Source organism: Pezoporus occidentalis, unplaced genomic scaffold (genome assembly GCF_034315485.1).
Source record: "Pezoporus occidentalis ecotype Australia unplaced genomic scaffold, CSIRO_AGI_Poc_V1 ctg315, whole genome shotgun sequence".
Taxonomy (NCBI): domain Eukaryota; kingdom Metazoa; phylum Chordata; class Aves; order Psittaciformes; family Psittacidae; genus Pezoporus; species Pezoporus occidentalis.
The window spans coordinates 309,011-329,747 of NW_026915105.1; the positions used below are offsets into that span (position 1 = coordinate 309,011).

The 20,737-nt window shown below is 38.8% G+C and overlaps 1 protein-coding gene across 3 annotated transcripts in view; it reads left to right on the forward strand.

Moving 5' to 3' along the window:
• The window catches only part of ZCCHC7 (zinc finger CCHC-type containing 7), a 120,186-nt gene that overhangs the window by 84,511 nt on the left and 14,938 nt on the right, over positions 1 to 20,737 (forward strand). For all 3 annotated transcript variants that reach the window (XM_062628392.1, XM_062628390.1, XM_062628391.1), the window contains one exon: positions 10,506 to 10,541. In XM_062628392.1, coding sequence (XP_062484376.1) covers positions 10,506 to 10,541 — 36 coding nt within the window. The remainder of the gene's footprint in view (positions 1 to 10,505; positions 10,542 to 20,737) is intronic.

The window sequence follows — 20,737 nt, forward strand, 5'->3', positions numbered from 1 at the left end:
ATGTTATGCTGCCTCTATGTCATGAACACTGGAGATAAAAAAGTACCTAGTGCAAATAATAATTTCTGTACTGTGTATAACAAAACAGCAGTTCAGAGGTGTTAGCAAGCTTGCACCTATACAGATGGTTCTGACAAGTGGGAATATGGAAGCACTCCTTTTGTCTCACCTGAAGATTGGATATTCAGTGTATTTCCCACCAAATGCTTGGCTGCATGTTTCAGGTTGAGCAGCACAATGGGAGAAGATTTTCCGTTTATTTCACAGGGAGATGGAGGCCCCATAAAGCACATTGATTTTGCTTCTGAGTTTTGATTTAACTGAGCATTTGAAGTTGTCTTATATAAATTAATAACTCTGGCACAAAATTAGGTATGGAAATATTAAAAATGTTCAAGAACTGTAAGGATACTGAAGTACGTTAAAGGTCATCCAGATACAGTATATTCTCTGCACTGAAGACTAGGTGGGAGGTAAGGTAGTGGGACTTCATTTGACTGAGACTTTTTCTTCTCAAAACTTTGGTTGTTTAACAGTACCATTATGGGAACACTCTCTTCAGGGCGTTATCTCCTTTAGTAAAATTTTTCTTCAGTTCTGTTGCGTTTTGAAACAAGTAGAAACTGGTTTGTTCTTGGTGATCAGTCCAAAGCTGTTATTACTGCTAGTGAAAGTTAATAGATACACGAAAGACAGAGAGAGGCTTTATAGCAGGGCTGGTAGAAGCAGGACATGGCGTAACAGTTTTAAACTAAAAGAAGGTAGATTTAGATTAAATATAAAGAAGAAATGTTTTATGATGAAGGTGGTGAGGCACTGGCACAGGTTGCCCAAATAAGCTGTGGCTGTCCCATCCCTGGGAGTGTTCAAGGCCAGGTTGGAGCAGACTTGGAGCAAGCTGGTCTAGTGGAAGATGTTCCTGCCTGTGGCAGGAGGTTAGGACGTAATGAGCTTTAAGGTCCCCTTCAATCCAAGAAGCTCTGTGATTTTATGCTACTGCACAGTAGGTTAGGTCAGTTCTGTACTAATTGCCAATCTGTAATCCTGAATGGGAGGAATGTAATGCCATGCAACACCACTGCATGCTCTGTAAGAAATCTAAAAATTTTGAACAGGAGCATTTAAAATTATTATGGACATCATGTAGCCTAAGTAAAAGCTTCTATCAGTATTTCAAATACATACATATATATATATGTATGTATATAAACAGACTTTTTTTTTGTCACAACTTTAAGAATTTGTAAGCAAGCAACTTTTTTGTTGTTTTTTAAGTATAGTGTACCTCACAGCTAGACACAACTGGACGCATGATTTCATGTCAAGTTTCAGTGCAGAATGAACTATTTTGGCAAGAGTGTTCCACCTCTGAAGGAGACTTATATGCTAATGCATTCTTTAATATTCTTATGAAAGTGTTGAATGCTATACTAATCGCAGGTTTGGTAGAAGAATAAAATGTAGTAGCAAAACAAGCAAAATTTTCAGTATTAGTAACTATATTTAACATTGAAGATTTATGGGATTATAACCAGGCAGAAGTATATTGCCATGATTTTATTTCCTTGTAAGATTAAGTGATACTAGGAGGCTACACTTGGAAAGGTCTGGTATTCATGTGCTTGTGTGGGTGTACGTACAAAGCCCTTCTCAGATAGTCATTAAAAGTGTGTACTTCTCATACAGATATGTAGATACTGTTGAACTGAATTTGAGAAATACAAACTAGATGAAGGTAATGACTTTACAGTTCAATTTAGCAGGAGGTTCAGGTATGACTGTAACATGAAGATTTGTCCTCAAATTTCATAAATACAGGTGGAAGACTTGCTGTCTGCTTTCTTTAATTTCCATGTGGCTTTCCAACAGTAGCTGTTAATGTTGTAAGGGCTGGAGGAAAGACGGAAGTAGTTTGAAGGCCTTTGAGTTTGATACGGTCTTTAAAATAGTACAGAAGTGAAAGCTGAAGTGCAATTAAACACATTTTTATCTTCTTTTTTTTAATCTTGTATGATATTATTATGGGTTTACATGTCTCAGAAATTCAGTCCTGTAGATAGCAATTAACCTTCTATGCTTTTTATTTTTTTTCTCAAATTATGCCATGGTAACATCAGCATACACTCCTATTTTACTTTCTATTTAAAGATATGACTTAAATGTTTGTCTTTCAAATACATCTTTGATTCCTCTAAACATTGGATTTTTATTTTTATTTTAATTCAGACATTTTTAAATCTCTTTCTAAATGTCTCCTCCGTACCTTTATTTCTTCTTTTGGTCAAAGATTGAGAGAGATCCTGAAATGGCTTTTTCCTCACTTTCACTGAATACAGAAGTTTATCTGAGTAACTCTTCTGCCTGGTGAAGCTTATGGTCTGTAACTTCTGTCAGTATATTCAACCCCTGTATCACAAAACTGTGGAATAATTGAGTTTCAGAGCGAAGTTTGACTCTGTAGCTTAGCAGTCAGACATGAGAGACTTCCCTCCATGTATTTTCCAAGTGCTGTTTCTAGGCAGGGGGAGAGGGGCTGTGCAATGGACTGCTCATACATCTATCCTGCCTCTGCTGAAGATGTGCTGGTTCAACACCAAACATAGGAGTTAGGCAGGGAAATCTGAGAGCTTATTACAGGCTCACCATAGAAAAGGGTTTGTGGGATATGCAAATAATGCCTACCACATTTGGAAGCTTACTATTTCTTTTGGTATTGGAAGGTTAGAAATTTAAATTTGGTGTTCCTCTTCTAACTGTACTCATTTATAGCTAGTGTGTGCACAGTACCATTGCCTTAAAGAACATGAACAGTTTATTTCTGCATCCCATTTCTAGTTAGCAGTTAAACAGAACTGTAACCCTTTTCTTTGCATTTCTTTCTACCTTTTCTGTTTTACACACTTCATGAAGCTAGTTCTCATAAAGTACTTTTCTTTCCTGTAAAGATTTATGAGTCCTCTGTTGTCCCAAAATTTAATCCTACCTAAATTTCTGTAGATTATCAGGAACATCGTGGCATGTATTTATCCTGCTTGTTTAGGTCCACCTTAAATCAGAAAGGTTTTCTTTGAAACTTCCAGGCAATTCTTTTGCACTTCTGCATGACAGGCATGAAGCTACCTGTGCAGTGAATGGTGGAGTGTCTGAGCAGCAGTTTCACCTGTCCCATCACTGGAAAGAAAGATGGCACAGTAGAACTGCAGAGGGCAAAGGGATGGTTATGAGGCTACGCAGCACAGTCAGAGAGGGTATGAAAGGCAGAAGGTATCCTTTGAAAACCTGGTGTCTCTATGCAAATAGAGAAAATAAAAGGGATCACAAACTCTGGCAGATTAAATGTGAAAGTGCAAAACTGAGACTGAAAAACAGTTTAAGGGGCACTTCACAGAAGAATCCACACCAACTGTAAATCTTTCTTTATATCAGAACAAGAAGTCTGTAAGGCTCAAGACATGGAAGGAATTCTCTGCCAAGATAAGGCTATTGCTAGCAACCTGAAAACTTTTGGCATCTAGTGTTCATAGTGGAAGAAATCCAGAGACATTCCCACACCGAAATCTTACTTTGTGGAGGGAATCATCTGAGAATCATTCTGAAGAGAATGTTAGGGTTACTGCTAACTTATGAATAGTAACTCATTGCCAGAACTGGATAACTATTACCCAAATGCTGTAGAGGAACTGGAAGGTGAAATAGCTGGATTAGTGATGGCAGTGGTTAACCTTTTGCTTTGTGCTGAACTGGTAACTGACTGGCAAATACAATGGCAAATTTAAAGTGGGTCCTAGAGAGATCTGGGCAGTCAGGCCCACCAGCCTGGTATGTACACCAAGCCAATTTGCAGAAACTCCAGCAGCATGTTGCAATGGATGTATAAATATGATATACGTGGGAGGATCCAAGATTGCATTTTTAAAGGAAATCCCACCTCTTGGAAATCTCTGGAGTTCTTCAAAAGAGAAGGTTGACAAGCATGTGTGTAAACATGATCCAGTTGACATAGTCTACAACTTCCAAAAGGGCTTTGACAAAGTTCCTGACCAAAAGCTTTTAAGGAAACTAAACAGGCATGGAGTAAGAGGATAAAGGTAGGATATGCTAGTGTGGCATGGAAAAGGGTGAACAATAGAGTGACAAGATTTGTTGAGAAGACTGAATTATTTAGAGTGTCAGTGCTGTGAGCCAACTGTGAAGAACTGCCCAAGGACTGAAGAAATAGAGGGAGAGCACAATAAAATGGTGCATGAACTTGAATGGTAATAAATGTAAAGTAAAAATGCCTGGGGAAAAACAATCCCATCTTTGCATATGGAATGCTAGGCTCTGAGCATTACTATTCAGGGCTCAAATTTTGGAGTTATAAGATATGCTCCCCCCAGAAAAATAAGTTCAGTATTCACAAGCTGTGAAAAAAAAGCTGGCAAAATGTTAGGAGTCACCAGGAAAGCACTGGACATCTCAAAACAACTTTAGTCCCTGCATTCTCCTTTAGTCTTCTGCATTCTTCAGCACAGTTACAACTCTTCAGCCTAGAAGAGAGATAATAGAGGAAGGTTCTGTAAAAAGCTTCAAAATTATCTGTAATGGGAGACAGTGGTTAAGGATCAATTGTTTTTTGGTTCTTCCAGTACCAGAGTTAGGGAAATCTGACAAAGGCAATAGGAGCTAGGTTCAGAAGAGACAGAAGGTGACTTTTCATGCAGTCAATCAGTAGCAGAGAGCTGTGAGATGCAGCAGATACAGAAAGTCTGCTCTGATTCTAGAGGAGACAGAAGCAGTTCATAAAAGAGAAATCCATGGATTGTTAGTCAGCACATAGAAACTCCATGGAGCTTGCGCACTTGCAGTCAGTGAGTTGCAGTGCAACAGTTGGGTGTGGGAGAGTTTTAGGGAAAGTGTAACGGTGTCTGCTTACCCTGGTTTTAAGCTCTATGAGGCATCAGCTTATGGCCACAGTTGGAGACCACAGGTGGATGATCTGATGCAGCATGGTCATTATTGGTTTCAGGCTACGTAAACTGATCATGATAACAGCTCTATATGTCTGTGCCTCTGCTAACTTCTGTAAAGCATTAGGAGTTACCAAAAGGGCATTTTATCAAAAACCTGAAAGTGTTTCAACAAGCTCAGTTACTGCTGCTGTTCTGTATCAGTCTGCCTGTTGGGATGTTTCTGCTGTCCACAGGGGCTGGTGGCAGACCACAGGTTTTACTTGAGTCTTGGACTAAATGAGACCAGCATTCTCCAAAGTTCTCCAAAACACTCTGAAAATGCCACTGCAGGATTCACAGGACAGATCTTAATACAATGTTGGGAAAAAGGCTGAAATACTCCTTTTTTTTTTTTTTCCCTGAGATGTTTTCAAATACTTTGGATGCTCAAAAAAAAGTTCTACTATGTCTTTCCCAAAACGTTCACTTTTACTGTGACACAAAGGATGCAGAACAAGCTCCTGTGCAGCCTGTTTCAGAGTGGCTCTCCATAGTTGCATTTTGTTCAGAAGAGATGAGGCAGCTCAAGGTACTTCACCTGGTTCAAAGTTATTTAAAATATTTTCAGGGTAGTGCAGTTGTTATCCATTAAATCAGTCTCTTTCCCTGAGACAGCCCTGAAAATGTATGAAGTCGTTTTAGACGGAGTCATGTTTGAAGTAGCTTAACCTCATGTGTTTTCCTCAGGAATAAGAGCACAGAGCAGGTAGCAGAGCTGTTCCGAAGTTTCAAGTGCAGCTTTTGTCTGTACTAGGAGAGACATTGTGTACACATATACATGTGTATGAATACTTGTGTGTGTGTGTCATATATATGTACTTATGCTTATGTATGTGTAGGCTGAAAGCCCCATGCTGTTAACGTCCTGTGTTTTGTGGGTTTGGTGGCAGTGAGGTGGCCTGTGGTTTACGGTCTCATCTGCCAGCTGCAAGGGGGTTAGGGTTAGAACTTCATAAACAGGGTGCTGGCAGGGAGGAGGCAAAAAACTGTGTGAGTGCTCGGTAAGATGCCTGAGCTTGTCCAGGATGTGGCAGCCATCAGTGCCAGCAGTGCCCAGGTCCCTGTCTCCCGTTAGCCATGCTATGCCATTCATGTGAAGAAGCATGCATGTCTGCACACACCCACACCCTGGGAAGCAGCAAACACTCCTTCCCAGGACACAGCCAGGTACCTTAGCCGCCATTGTCTCCATATGTCCTGACACCTTTTCTGGCCATGTAAACCACCCTTAGCCTCTTCTCTCCCAGGTTTCCTTCTGCTTGTGTCATTTCAGAGCCCATGCTGGGCTTTGCTCTGCAGGTCAGAACATGACTGGAGGTGCAGGGACAAGCCCACAGGGCTGGCTGGTAGCCTTGTAGCCAATGTGGCCCATTCCCACCAGCGGTACCAGAGGTGCTTGGCCCTCACCTGGGCACCTGGGCAGAAAGAGAAGGGTTTGCCCTTCTTCTCCCATTCCCCAGCAGCATCCCCCATTTTTCACACCTCTGGGGCAAGTCTATGTCCACCTAATGGTAAGCATAAGTAAACTTTTCCAGGGTCCTGGTCGGTCCTGGCAGTTAACCAGCCAAGCCCAAACCGCACCAGCAGCGGCGGCCGTCTGCGCTGGTGGCAGGGGAGAGGTCTCGACATCTGCTCGTGCAGGAGAGGTTTTGAAGAGAAGCACTGTGTGTTTTCCGTGGCAGTTCCCATGCAGAGGTGATGAAAAGTGTGTGTTTTGGCAAATCTTTTGTCTTATTGTGGTGGCTTGCAGTGGGGCAGCTCCTAGCAGCCGCTGCTTTGACAAAGCACCAGAGGATTCTGTTAAAAAGTTGTGTTTAGTAATTGTAGTCGTCGTGTCAGACCATAACTGACTTGGAGCTGAAGGATTTTTGCGAGATGAGTAGCTGTGCCAGCAGGGACCCAAGTCTCCTGGGCCAGCCGCGCTCTCATTAAGATTTGCCGCTAGCCGTGGCAGTGTTCGGCAAGTATGTGACGTGCATGCTGTTATTGTATGCTTGGCTTGTCAGCCTGCAGCTTTCTGACACTCACTTATGTCACTCTTTATTCAGAGACGAAGAAGCTTTTGATAATTTGACAAGACAAGCTCTTAAACGATCTAGGTCATGGCCTTCACTGTCTGTGATTGTGAACATATTTCCTGAAAGCCCTGTCACTCATCACAGCTACATTTTCTCCCGGGGAGCAGCAGGCCCATCCCGGTCTCCTGTCAGCGCGTGCATTTTGGTTATTCATACGCCAAATACAGTAGTGGGGTTTTTCCTTCCCTTTTGCAAATGCTCACATGTTAGCGAGGCTAATCCTCTCCCCTGCGCTGCAGTCCCAGCAGGGCTGCCATCGAGGGCCCTCTCAGCGCAAGGCAGACGACCGGCCAAGGGGAGCGGAAAGGAGGAAAGGCCGCTTAGTGCTGGTTTTGTGTTTGCTCATTGTTGTGGAAATATGAGAACTGGTGGCAAGGGCCTTGTCTATTGAGCACTCGAGTCCTGGGCTGCTGTCAGGGGCTGTTTGAGTTTGAGTGTTTTATTTTCTTTGATGTTCACGTTTGAGAATAGGGAAGTGGGAATTAAACAACGGATGCATTAAGCCCTTGTTCTGGTAAAACAATAATTAGCACCTGATAAAATTCAGTATGGGTCAAAATGCACAGTAACCAGACATGATTCATCTGGTGTGGCAACCTTAGCCAGATCAGACTCGTACATGAATAATCACCCTTCCAAATTAACCAAATGCTGGCTGCAGCAATGAACAGCATGGATTTGGGAAAATGAATTGTCCAGCAGCACTTGTGCAGTGAAAGGCACGTGGATGTAGGGAAAGGTGCAGGGAAGCACCTCTGCTGTGCGTTCTACATCGCTTTTGAAAGTAGGCACCCTTTGTGCTGGTACGTCTGAATGCTAGTAAGGTCAGACTACTGGGGCAGGAAATAAATGCAATTTTATTTTAATGTAGTTCATCACACTGCCATCACAGTTGTATACCGCAAGGGCTTTTCTTTAAATGGGGGCCATTCATGGTTAAGTACTTTTAAATGAATAAGAAAAATCACAGGTTGTGTTGTTGTTGGATTTGGTTATGCTCTCTTCCATAGCAAAACTCTTTGCTTCATTTGAGAAGCCAGTATTCAGTAGTAATTGTTAATTATACTTTTTTGTCATTCTGTGATAGACGATACAGACAATAACTCTGAGCTGATCCAAGGTAATAAAACTCCTAGTTAAAAGCATCTTTTCTAAAATGCTGTTGTTTAGCCATGCATCCTTTTTCGACTGTTCTGTGCAACTTCTGAAGTTTGTAAGTGATGATTGTGATGATGAAAAGTGTTACACCAAATTACCATCTGAATGAAGAAATATACTTGGCCAATTTTCCCCTACTACCTTCTTCCTACCTCCCTTAAGTTCTCCCACAGCCTTAGAACATCCTTAAAGATGGTGATGATAAAGCCTACTTTTGAATAGCACTGCTGAGGGACTGTGCCTCTTCCAGTGTTTTGGTAAGAGCTGTGCCAACTGCAGTTTCCTACTCTGAGTTACAGATTTTTGCTAGAAATGATGCCTTTGTGTTAAAAAAAAACAACCCAGAGCAAAAAAAAAAAACCACAACCTCCAACCAAACTATTATTCAAAAATAAAGTTGTTTTATTATTATTATTATTATTATTATTATTATTATTATTATTATTATTATTAAGCTACTGTGTGAGTAAAGGTCATATCACAGAGTGGCATTTTGCCAGTATGTGACAACTCACTGATTGCGATTTTTCAACCATATTAGTCTGGGGACACTGTGGTAATCGAAGACTATCCAGAACTAATGTAGAAATAACTGCCTGCTACCCCTGTGCTAGGCCAGAGAAGGTCTCATGGCTGAAGCCTTTTACAGGTTTTAGAGAGAAGGCAAGGTCTTTGATACAATATTTTTATACGCTAGAGTGTGTTTATGTTTCACACCTCCAAATCCTGTGTAAGTTAGAGAAGGAGGAAAATCCTTTTGTTTGCACTCAGAGACGGCTCAAGTGTGTTCAAACTCAAATGTTGTGCTCTGCTCCTCTGTTAGAAATCTGGTGTACTTCGCACACTTTCTTTATAGAAACATTAATATAAAACTCAAATGTTTACATGCAGTATTTAAGTAAGAGGAGAAATGTCGAATCGTTACTCAGAACGGATTATAGATTTTTCTCCAGAAAATTGTGTTACTGACAGAATGAATATAAATAATTTCCATCACATCCGGGAAAAACATACTGTATATGCCATAGGATGACTGTCAAAAACTTGCATTATTTTTTGAGAGGCTCAGTTGCTAGTATCAGTTGTTAGGAGGGGTTTTATTAATTAATATACTCAGAAGAAAAGAAGGCAAGAATTTAGGCATGAGAGAAAAATTTACTTGAAATCTAAAGAAATGTTAATAGTACTCATTTGCAAGTAGTCATGAGGCTTCAGTATTTGAAATTGGAGCTAAGGCATATTATGTAGATGCCACAGAATAACTAATATTTCTTCTTAAAATACTGAAAATTGAAAATGGCAAACAAAATTGCTACTTGTTCAAATTATTAAGGAGATATTTTAATAGAAGGGTAAATCTTTTAAACAAAAGTGGAAGACTTCTACTGAAGTTACGGAATGCACACTCAGTTAAACACTGAAATGGCTGACAAAGTACCACTATTTCTGTGTCTTTTTATGGCTTGGGGTCATAGCAAAAGGCAGAAATATTGTAAGTTTTATTAAATATTAAGAGCCGTCGAGAAAGTAACCTCTGTCTCATTGATCATTAATACATTCTGATTTTGTTTAAAGAAGAAGATCCACATTTTCCTATTTCCTGTCTCTTATGTATTCCTCAGGTCTACTGTGTTATTGCTGTGATTCAAAAATCTGCTCTGCATTTTTTTACAAGGGGCTACACTTAAAATTTTGTGTGCGAGACTGGCAAGTTAAAAAAAAATAAGCAAGCCGTTGTAAAAATAGAAACATTAAAGCAATCTGTTATGCTTCTTGTTTACAACTCATCTGACATTAGGCTACTGAGGATTATTGCATGTAACAATTATATTTTGATTAAGATAGAGATATGTACAAAAATACTAAAATATTTATATTCCTGCATGAAAGGAAGGTATTTTAAGAGTTAATTTCCAAAACATTATGTAAATTTAAAATGTCAGAAAATGTAGAATTTAAATTAATTTCTGTTTGTTTTGCTGTATTATACTTACTACAGCTAAGAGCACTCTACTCTCCCAAACTTCTAATCTTAAGGGAAGAAGGGCAGAGAGAAAACTGTTACTGGCTTTCTGACAATGGCAGGGAGTGTGTTAAACCAGTGTAAAATTCAATTAAACTGTCTAGCCAGGTTTTTGAAGCTGAAATGCAGACCCTTTCAGTTAAGCTTCTTATTTTCCTGTGACCGACACCAGTGGATACTGTGTTATGCCAAAACCAACAGGCTGTAAAGCACCTTGTTTCATGCTCCTAGCTGATCAATATTTTTATTTTCCAGGCTTGCCCAGAAATATGGAGGCAGTATCACCTAACAGTAAGTAGAAACACCTTTTTTATTTTCTTCTACACCCAGCCTATTTACTCTTCTGTGAACTGCTGACCATAAAATATAGACAAGCATCTTCTGTGAGAAGATAATAAACATCTGAAGAGTTTTTGAACTGAAGAGTGTAGTGAAACTGTCACTATTTTTTAAACATATTTAGGACTTATAAATTTGTTTTAATACTGTAATCATTAAATGACTGCCTTGCAGCACTCTCCCCTCCGGTGACTACATTTACACATATAAAAGGGGTTAAATTTTAAGTTCAGATGCATAGCAGAAGCAATAATCCCAGCTCAGATGCTGGTAATTACTGTGTGTGACAGAGCTTTCTTTTTAAATGAGTAAAATAAATCTCAGCTAGAGTGACGATGTTAGTTTCAGCAAATATGTTTTATAAACTTTTGCAGGTAATTGCAAATTGGTAAGGATATAGCTGTAACTTCTTTGGCCTGCATTAGTTGGTCTTTAATCACTGAAACAGGAATATAAAACTTTGTGAACTGTACCAGTGTATTACTTAATGCTTTTCCTCATATATAGAACAGAGATAAAAATAAAACAAATTATGCATAAATTTGGCAAAAATTGAAACATAGAACAATATTTAACTGATTAAGACAATATTCTATGGATCAGTATCACAAATCTTGAATATATTAATTTATAAAATTATCATACATGAAAACGCCTCTAAAGATTAGGGGGTTTTGCGGTTAGCTGAATCTTTGCTGTCACTGCTGTCCTTATCAACCTCATATGTATGGAGCTTTTATAGATAATTAATTGCTTCTGCCCGTTCAAAACAAAGTAGATAAGTTTGTCCACTAGTTTTCTTTGTGGGTCTTTGGTGAGGGCTTTTTCTTTTGAGCAATAAATGGAATGTGTTTTATAATTTATTGCCTTCACGTCTTCATGGTAGTGGAATGCTCTTTTCTGTTTTTATTTCTAAATTCAATGAATAGCAGAAATCTGGGCTTAAAACCACTTCTTGCATTTTCTGCATAATGATTTTAAAACAAAGATCTGCTTTGGAAATCCTCTATCCTTGCTGAGCATTTACTTTTATTTTAAGCAGAATTGGTACAGTCTTTACAAAAATAAATAAAAATAAAGGAAAACACCATTAGGATCAAAAGTGAGTATTCAGTGAGTATTTTTGTTTGCTTTTTCAAAATTACATGAATGCAAAAGGTAAGTATTGTCTTCGATTATAATCCTGAGGGGTGCATGTAAAAGTGATTTCTGGAATCTTTATGACATTTGGAATCTTAACAATCAGATAAGTATATTAGATGCAGTAATATATTGGTTTCTGTTTTTTGCTGAGGTATGATTTAATTTCATTTTAGTCTTTCTTGCTGTTGAAAATTCCTTGAAAAATGTGTTGCAAACAGTTAGAAAATATGAATTTTCTAAGGGAGCTTAAACCTGACCAAGTGTTTACTAGGGCAGAATTTGAGGTATCTGAGGTAGAAAATTTTTCTGTGAATTTTGTGGAACGCACTCAGAGTTTACACTTTAATTAGTATTAAGCTAACAACATTTGTTAGAACAACCTCAACCTTTGTCAGAAAATGTAGTAGTTACAGATACAAGTGTATTACTAAAAGTATCTATTTGGAAATTGTTAGTGCATTTTGGGGACATTTTGAAATGTGGTCAAATACAGGTACTCAAAGATAATTTGGCAGAGTCAGACAGTAGCTTCCTGTAAATGATTTTTTAGTGGAACTGCAAATTATCTGCAAATAATCCGCATTTCTGATAGGTGGAAAATGCTTTACCTGTCTCAGTTTTTTGAAAGGGAAGACTTGCTTTGACCTAAAGTTACATTAGTAGTCAAATTAAGCCTGGAATGTAAAAATTTCTGTTGCAAAAGACATGCTTGATATTTAAAATAAGTTATTCCTTGAGAAACTGCATTATCTGAATGGCTTAAATACAGGAGTCCCAGCTTTTATTATTCCATTTAAGTATTCTCTTTTGATCTCAAAGGAAAACAAAGTGGTGTTCTCACAAAAAGCAAAAATTCTGTTAGAATAATGTATATTGTATATGTAGACTTGTAGAATTGTAACTAAAAAGTCGAGACCTTTTACTCTCATATTTGTGGAGTGGTATTTCACTACAGAAATGAATTTCTAATTTTCCTAGTTTAGAATAAATATTTCTGTACAAACATGAGAGTAGTTAAAGAAAAATAATAGAAGTTTAAAAAAAAAGTACTGTTATGGTTGTTGCTGTGCTGTGGATTATTAGCAAGCAGACCAAGGCTACAGAGATTTTTTTCCTATGCTTTATCTATGGATGCAACCATTAGATTTAAATTTATGTTGGTAAATTGGTCATGTCACACACACAGGTACATGTAAGTGCAAATAAAAAAAGGCATTCAGGTTTGTAATAAAAGACCATTATTATAATGTTGCTTACAAACGGCCGTTACAAAGTTTGTCTAAATGTTTTGCATTATATAAAGTATTCTTAGTTAATTACAGTGAATGCTCATGAAAAAACACACAGCCTTCCACCTTTCTCTTTTGTGAAGCTTTTGGTGGTTTTATTCATTATCTGGCTCTTTACGAAGAGATGGACTGCCATCTGTTGACTTATTGAAGCCCCTGCACAGAAACATGGATTGACTAGAACAATGACTAAATGATAAATCCATTCTGCTGTTATGGATGGTTTTGTTTACATCAGTTGTGGTGACAAATTTTGGCACATTACAAATAATTTGTTGTATGGGCAGAAATGTCTTACTCCAACCAAAATAGACTGCCAGTGCAAGAAATCTTATGAGCAGTTGAAGTGGCAAAAAGGATTAGAAGCTGAATATTTTAATTTGCCTTTTGATAGAAAAAAAAATTATCATATTGCATTCAATGAAGCTTAAATGTAAAGGCTCTGTGATAATCAAAGGTTTATAAGTGGGTGAAGTTGGTTTCTTTAACCTTGCTCTTTCAACTCTGTTGACTAAAACTATTCTGCAAAAAAACAAAGTCAGCAGAACAATCCAGTTCCCACTGTGGTTTAAGATACTATTTAATACTATTTAATATCCTCTTTAAGATGGTGATTTAAAACTTTTACAAATCATTTTCATTGTGCCTGCTCTCTGTGTATTTCTCTTATATCATAAAGGGGAAATTACGTTTGTCAAAACATGTTTTAAGCTTCTCTTCATATAGGTAGCTGTTTGTAATAAATAGGTTTGATTCTGCTTACATTTATCAGAGGGGTTATTTTCAATTCAAGCACTAAGACAAGGACTTCATTGGCATACCCAGGATAAACAGTTTTCAACATAGCTTACTACAGTGTAAATAATAATACCTCTGTTTTTGTTGGTTTTTTTTTTCACAGACAAGGCATCTGAAGGTCTTGTTAAAGCTCTTTGTTCTAGATTATTGGAAAGCTTAGCTTACAACTTTGTCTTTCTAAAAGCCAGATGTTTCACAAACCCAGAGAAATATGGTCTGTGCTCCAAAGGACATACCATCACATTCCCTTTTTGTCTTAATGATATTGGGGGTGCTCATAGCAGTGCTTTTTCATCCTTTGAATGCTTGGCTCTTTTTCATTCCCTTTCTCCTGACATTTCAGATTTCAGCTATAAAGGTAGGGACATGTATTGAACATTTTGTACTCAAGTGGAGGGCACTTTATAGCCCTCTAATTAAAAAGAGGAAAAGAAGTCAGTGGGAAAACCTGTGAGATTAAGGCACCCTACAGTTTTCATGTGTTTGGTTCAGTTTTGCAGTTTATTCTTAAGTAAATACAACAGCATCCCTCTGTCTTTTATCTGCTAACTGATGACCTAACTGCATGTCCAGTAGCCCCTCCCATTTTACGTAGATCTGCACGCTGGAGGAGCCAAACAGTCCTGCTGCACCCCAGGCTCAGAAGTCCAGCGTGGGGCCCATGATAGCTCATTCTGGAGGGACAGCCCATTTTTGCAAGCGTGGGGGCTGCCATCATTGTTGCCAGCTTGGGGCTCGGGGTGGACAGTAGGACTGAAGCTGCCCTTTGTGGGGGCACTGCGCCATGGGAGGAAGTCATTTGTGTTCTTTACCCAAAACCATGGATGGAACCTCAGGTGCAGACCCACTCCACTCCCATAGGTTGTCCTGTGGCTTTGCTGCCGGACTGCCCAATGAAACTAAAGGTAGGTCCTGCACTGCTGTGGGCAGTCACATTTCCACCCAACACATGACACCACTGGAGAATGAAGAGGAAGTTTATTTTCAGTGCGTAGTGACCCATGTTTTTCTTCAGGCTTGAACCTGCACTTCATCTGTGTGAGTCTTCCTGAAGTGTAACTCAGACCCCTTCTGCACTGCTGGGTTACCCAGATAGGCAAAATCTCAGTATTTCAGTATATATGCACTGCCTGCATAGATCTCCTGATTTGTGCTGCACTGCTTCGTTGTTAGGTGGGACTCTGGTATACAAAAACAGGTCAGTCTGGCTCAGAAGCAAGATGTGGATACAATAATCAAAAAATGTTGCAAGTCTTAGTATTTCCTTCAGTAAATACCTACAGAGTAATGAAATTCTGTGCACAAAATAGGCAAAGCACAATTTTTATTTTTCAAATATGTTTGTTTCTTAGCGTAAATGAATGCATTAAAGCACAAATCCTGCTCAGATTATGTGTTTTCTTTCTGTAAGGATTTTTAATAACCTCTTCCTCCCCTTGTACTGCTCTGGCCATAAGGACTCCTATCCTCTGCCTTCACCAGTCTTATTTCTTTTAAACCTCCTAGGCCAAGATGGCCACCAACAGAGTTTTAGAACCATCAGAATTTTTAGCTAGCAGAAGCTATCATTTAACATACTTTTTGAGAGTCTGTTAATCTTACTTTTAATCCACTTAACATAAAAGAAGGTGAACCAGGAATTGGCTGGTTTGGCCTCCGTACGTAAAAGACATGGAGGGACAATGCATCTTTTGTGTTTAATTTTTGCGCTAGGATTTCTTTGTGTGCATTATTAAAATTCCTCATGGTCTGCCCCTTTTTTCCTGAAATGAAAATGTAAGCAGTGCTGCTTAAAGTCAATCTGTGTCCTTTAAAATGTGGCTTTCAGAAAGAGAAAATTTAAAGTATGACTCTGGAAAAAAAATATTTAAGCTTGAGAGAGAGAACATTTGGTTTCCAGAGAAGCTCTGTAGGTTTTGTGCGGTGAGCAAAGGATGGGTTTCGGGGTATTTCTAGGAGGAAACGAAGCCTGACTTGCCTGTGTGTAGGGATGGGGCTGCCGCAGTGGCTGTAGACGTGGCTGCAGTGTTGGCTCCTCCAGTCTTTGCATGATGCAAGGCTGCAGACCATGAGATCAGCACATTCCTGTTAAATATTTTAGCACTTGGCCAGTTTCTCTCCAGGTCTTTTAAGGTTATTTCTATTAACTCTAATAAAAATACCGGTGTGTTTATGTGGTAGACAGTATATTTATTCATATTGTGGAATCACAGAGCGGGCCCTAACACCATTAATAGGCATTCTGTGGGATATTTCACAGGGAAGGCAACCCAAAATTCCCAGGGATATGAATTTGGGGCTCTGCTTCTTGTGGATTGTGGGGAGACACAAACAGCCAGAGTGTGACCGTGGCCCCACTCTTCTGCCCTTCAGGGAAAGGTGGATTTTCGGTGCTTGGGTTGTTAAGATTTTATATTCTCTGAAAATGCATGCTAGTAGCCTCTTTAGCCAGGGGATGGGGTAGGGCAGATCTTGGATAACAATTGTCTGATAATTTGTTTTTAAATTATCTACTTGCATTGTTCACGCCTGAGCCCTACTACTTTTGCAAGTCCCATTCTGTGAAAGAGGTGCTTCTGAAATGTCTGCATGCACTGCACTGTTGTTCTGCTGAAAATAAGCATGTTAGAAGTGGTTTGGTGTGCTCTCTGTTGGGTCTCTTGGATTTTATTTTACATTCTCTTTATTTCCCCCTACTAATTATAATTTGTCCTGTGTTCTCTTCTTCTCTTTCAATTTCAGATATTTTTTGGGCTATCAGAGACCTAAGCACAAAATCTTTTTCTATAGCAAAGAAACTGTATTTCACAAAAGACAGTATTCTTTCTGATAGATTTTTTTTACAGAAAACTGAGAATTTCAAGACCTGAAATAAGTGTAGGCTTGTGAGCACAAAGCATGTGCTATAGCTTGAAGTATGAAAGAGTGCTAGACAGAGTTCTTTCCCATATTTTTCTTGAAAACTGTTTTTAAGAAATTACAGGAAAACAAGTAGATTTGATAACTTTATATAAATATGTAAGATCTACAAAAAAATACTGCTTAGAGTGTGTCTTTTCATGAAAATGTTTGGGTTTAACTGATACCCCTGCCCACATATGAGTGCCAAATAATTAGGGGATTTTTGTGTGTCGGTTAAGCTGAAAGTTCACATGGTTTTACCTGTAAAACGCCAACATGTCTTTGCACTTGCACTTTCTCTGGGGAAGAGTGATGTTGTCTCGTACCTCTTCACTACAGAGACAGATCCTCAGTTAATGCCTCCTACAGCCATGAGTTGCGGTCGTTAGCCCAGGTTTGTACCTGGCTCTTGCTAGGCTGGACCAGAAAGCTGCCAACATGTGCATGGACCCAAGAGGCCGCTTTGGGTGGGCTCTGTAGCCTTCCAGCAGCACAGCATCACTTACCTTAATCATCTAGGCATGATAGAAAGCATGCCTGCTTCCTCTAACATTTATATGTTTCATGCCCTTCCCATCTGTCTCCCCAGAAAATAAAATAAAAGGTGCTTTTAAATTGAGGGTTAAGGACTGATTGCATCTTGACCAGAAATTGCATTTTGATGTATTTCTGGAAGCAGTCTGGAACTGGGAGAAAATAGAAAGCTTGGCTGACTGAACCAGGTGATTTCCATTTCTCTGATTCTGGGGTTGGTTCCAAATAACCTCTTTGAAGTGTTTTTGAGAAATGGCATTCTTCAGAGAATTCCTGGACTTGAACATACATGTTATTGTTATTTAAGGAACACTGTGTTTTCTGCAAAAGCAGTACATTTTGGGGCTGCCTTTAAATAGAAAAAGGAGAAGAGCAGGGGATGGAAATTAATATATTCTAATATTTTGAATGTTTAAGTCTATGGTTATCTAACCCGTGTATGCCCAGGAAGCTGTTTGTGTGGTACGTGACATTTTCCAAATGCTGTTCTGGCAATTCTGGTTGCAAGATGGGCTCATGACTAGAACAAGTTTCTCCCTCCCATGGAAACTTGTGTGCAGGAATTGCTCTGCTCTCCACATAGAAACTTCCGTGTACATCCCTCCTTTGCTCAGCAAATGCCGAAATGGTTGTGATACGCATTTTTATGATACAGCAAAACTGTGAGATAAGTGGTTAGTTAAATAGAAAGCAGGATAATCATTGTAAGATTCATTGCTGAAATGTCTCCCCATCATACACACAACTGGAGTTCTTTTAAGGGAAGGGATTAAGATGGTCTTTAATGCTGATGAATTTGGTAAAAATTTTCACCTCTCTTTCCTTCAGTTTGAAAAGGTGAACCTATATGATCATTTAAATAATTTTTACTATTTCAAATATTAACCATCTAAATAAGGAAAACAGAATTTTCAAGGCAGAATGATATTTCCAATGCATTTTAAAAGCAAGCTTTTTTGAGGGGAAGGGGGAGAGAAGGGCGTAGGGAGGGAAATCTAGTTCTACAGTAAATTCTCTGTATGAATATTCTCATCAAAGTTCCTATATTCCTGAAAATGATTCCTCTGAACTTGATATGAAGGTGTTTTTTTCTCAATTTTGTTAGAATTTAGTTTCAGAATTCCATAAGAAATAAGAAATTATCTGTGATCTCTCAGACATTTTAAAACAACTAAAAATTATATTTTTGTGTAGGTAACATGAAACGTATTTTGGTGCATTTTTGTATTGCAAGGTGGAAAAAATGTACAATGTCAGTAGAGTGTAAATCTCCACATACTGTTTGCACATATATCCTAACTAGAAACGGCATTTTGCTTGTCCTGTCCACTCAGTATCTGCTTGTAAATTACATGCTTTAATAGTACCAAAACTGTTGCATTTTATTGTGCAAATGCTTTGCATGTTGAAACATCACAGGTATTTATCAAGAGCAGTTTGTGGAGCACTGCACTCTCAGCAGTGTGTGTGAGATCGACCATGTCACTGCCAGACCTGTGAGTTCACCTTTTCAATGATCTGTGTATTGGGAGCAGCCAGGAGCTCATATTGGTGTGAGACAGTAACTCGAGAAAATTATGCTCAATCATGGTAATAATCTATGGATTAGAATTCCTAAAAGTATTCACTGATTTAATTCTGAGAGGGTCTATCATGTCAATATTAATACATCTTGGTAGGTCCTGTCAAGTGAATAGAAAAGTTACTATCCCTGTGACAGAATCATCCTGATTTTGATTTCAAATTTTGAAAAATCAAGCATAAAGGGTATTAAAAGGAACCAAAGACCCTTATAAAGTGATGAGCAGCATAGAACCCAATACCGTAAGTGGATACTGTTTCACCACAGTACTAGAGAAGTCTCAGAGCAGTGGGTGATTTGCATGATATATGTATATATGCATATAGTGCCCATGTAAAGCAAAAGAAGGCAACATCCCTCGGAATTATTGGCTTCAGGGGAGTGAAGTTAGGCCTTCAGTTTTAGCTTATTTTTGAATGTTCAGTTAACATTTGACAAACATAAGCCAGCAGCTGTGAGTATGACTCTGAAATGGGCACAGCCACCCTGTACTGGCAGCACCTCGCATAGAAACAATGACACCACTGCCTTGGCTAGTCTTCTCACTTCTGCCAGAAGTCAATAAACTTTTACTTGGTAGACATTTCACTCTGTTGTCCAGTCTGTGTCTTGCCTGTCCCAGTGGCTCTGCAGTGCAGACAGTGCAACCGTGGTGCCATCCTGCATGGCATGGCACATGGCACTGCAGCAATGCCACCTGCATGGCATGGTGTGGCATGGCAGCACTACAGGAAGGGACGCGACAGAGGCTTTTATTCTCCAGAGATAGGATGGAGGTAACACTTACAGGAAGAGGTACTGTTTTTTACAGTAAACCAAGTGATGCATTTGCAAGAAATGGATGGTCACTGCCTGGGTTGAGAGTGTCTCAGAATCAGCGTCAAGTCCAAAAGCCGCTTGTCTTCTTCCTCCCCCCCCCCTTTTTTTTTATTTTCTCCCTTCAAACTAATAATTTCTTTGCCTATAGTAACTACACATCTTGTAGCTAAGAGAAAGTAATTTCATGTTGCTTCTATGCAGTTAATTCTCATTCTAAAGTATATTTGTAACCTCCTTCAGCACTTAAAAAATGGAGTGGTGAGTGCCTGTGTACGAGCATACACAAACACTGAGGGATTTCTGTGTATTGTTTGGTAGCCCTGAAATATGTTCTGCTCTACAATTAATTGCACCAGATTTGCACACAATATCCAGTTTTTTTCTGACTTATTTTGATAGAAGATGGCACCCTGCTTAAATTAATCCTGCTTTTCTGATGATTGTGTGAGGAGGGAAAGAGAGGGAAAATAGTAGCAGTGGCATATTCAAAAGTTGGTTTGGAGAAAATACTTTTGATCAGTAATACATTTATATGACATGGGAGAGCAAAAATCTGATATTTTTCAATCCATTTTTAGATGATGTAGGCTACTTAGGAAGTCCCAAGTCATATTCAAGTAAAAACTTCATGGAATTGAGACCTTTAAAAACAAATAAACAAAACAAAACACAAACCCAGATCTGTAAGAATGACATGGAAAAGCTTCTTTGCATTAATGGTTGTATATAGGCTGTCAGACATTTCTTCAAGGGCACAGTGTGGATGAACGTCACTCATTGTAAAGCTAGGTAAAAATAATCGTGGTATTACTGAATATATATGATGCTCTTAAATGGAGAATGCGTAAAAAAATTATGGGGAAATTGATAAACATTAACATGCATGGTTAACATGTTGGTAATGTAAGGAAAAATGTTATCGTAAAATTGTCAGTCAGCTACAGATTGAAGCCTAGCTGCTACGACATTTAAAGAAAAAAGCTTGAATTGTTGCTTATTTAGACTGTACCCCAGCAAAAACTCACTGCTAGAAAACTGATGAACCACTCTTCTGGCATCTTGTATCCTCCAGCAGCACTGTA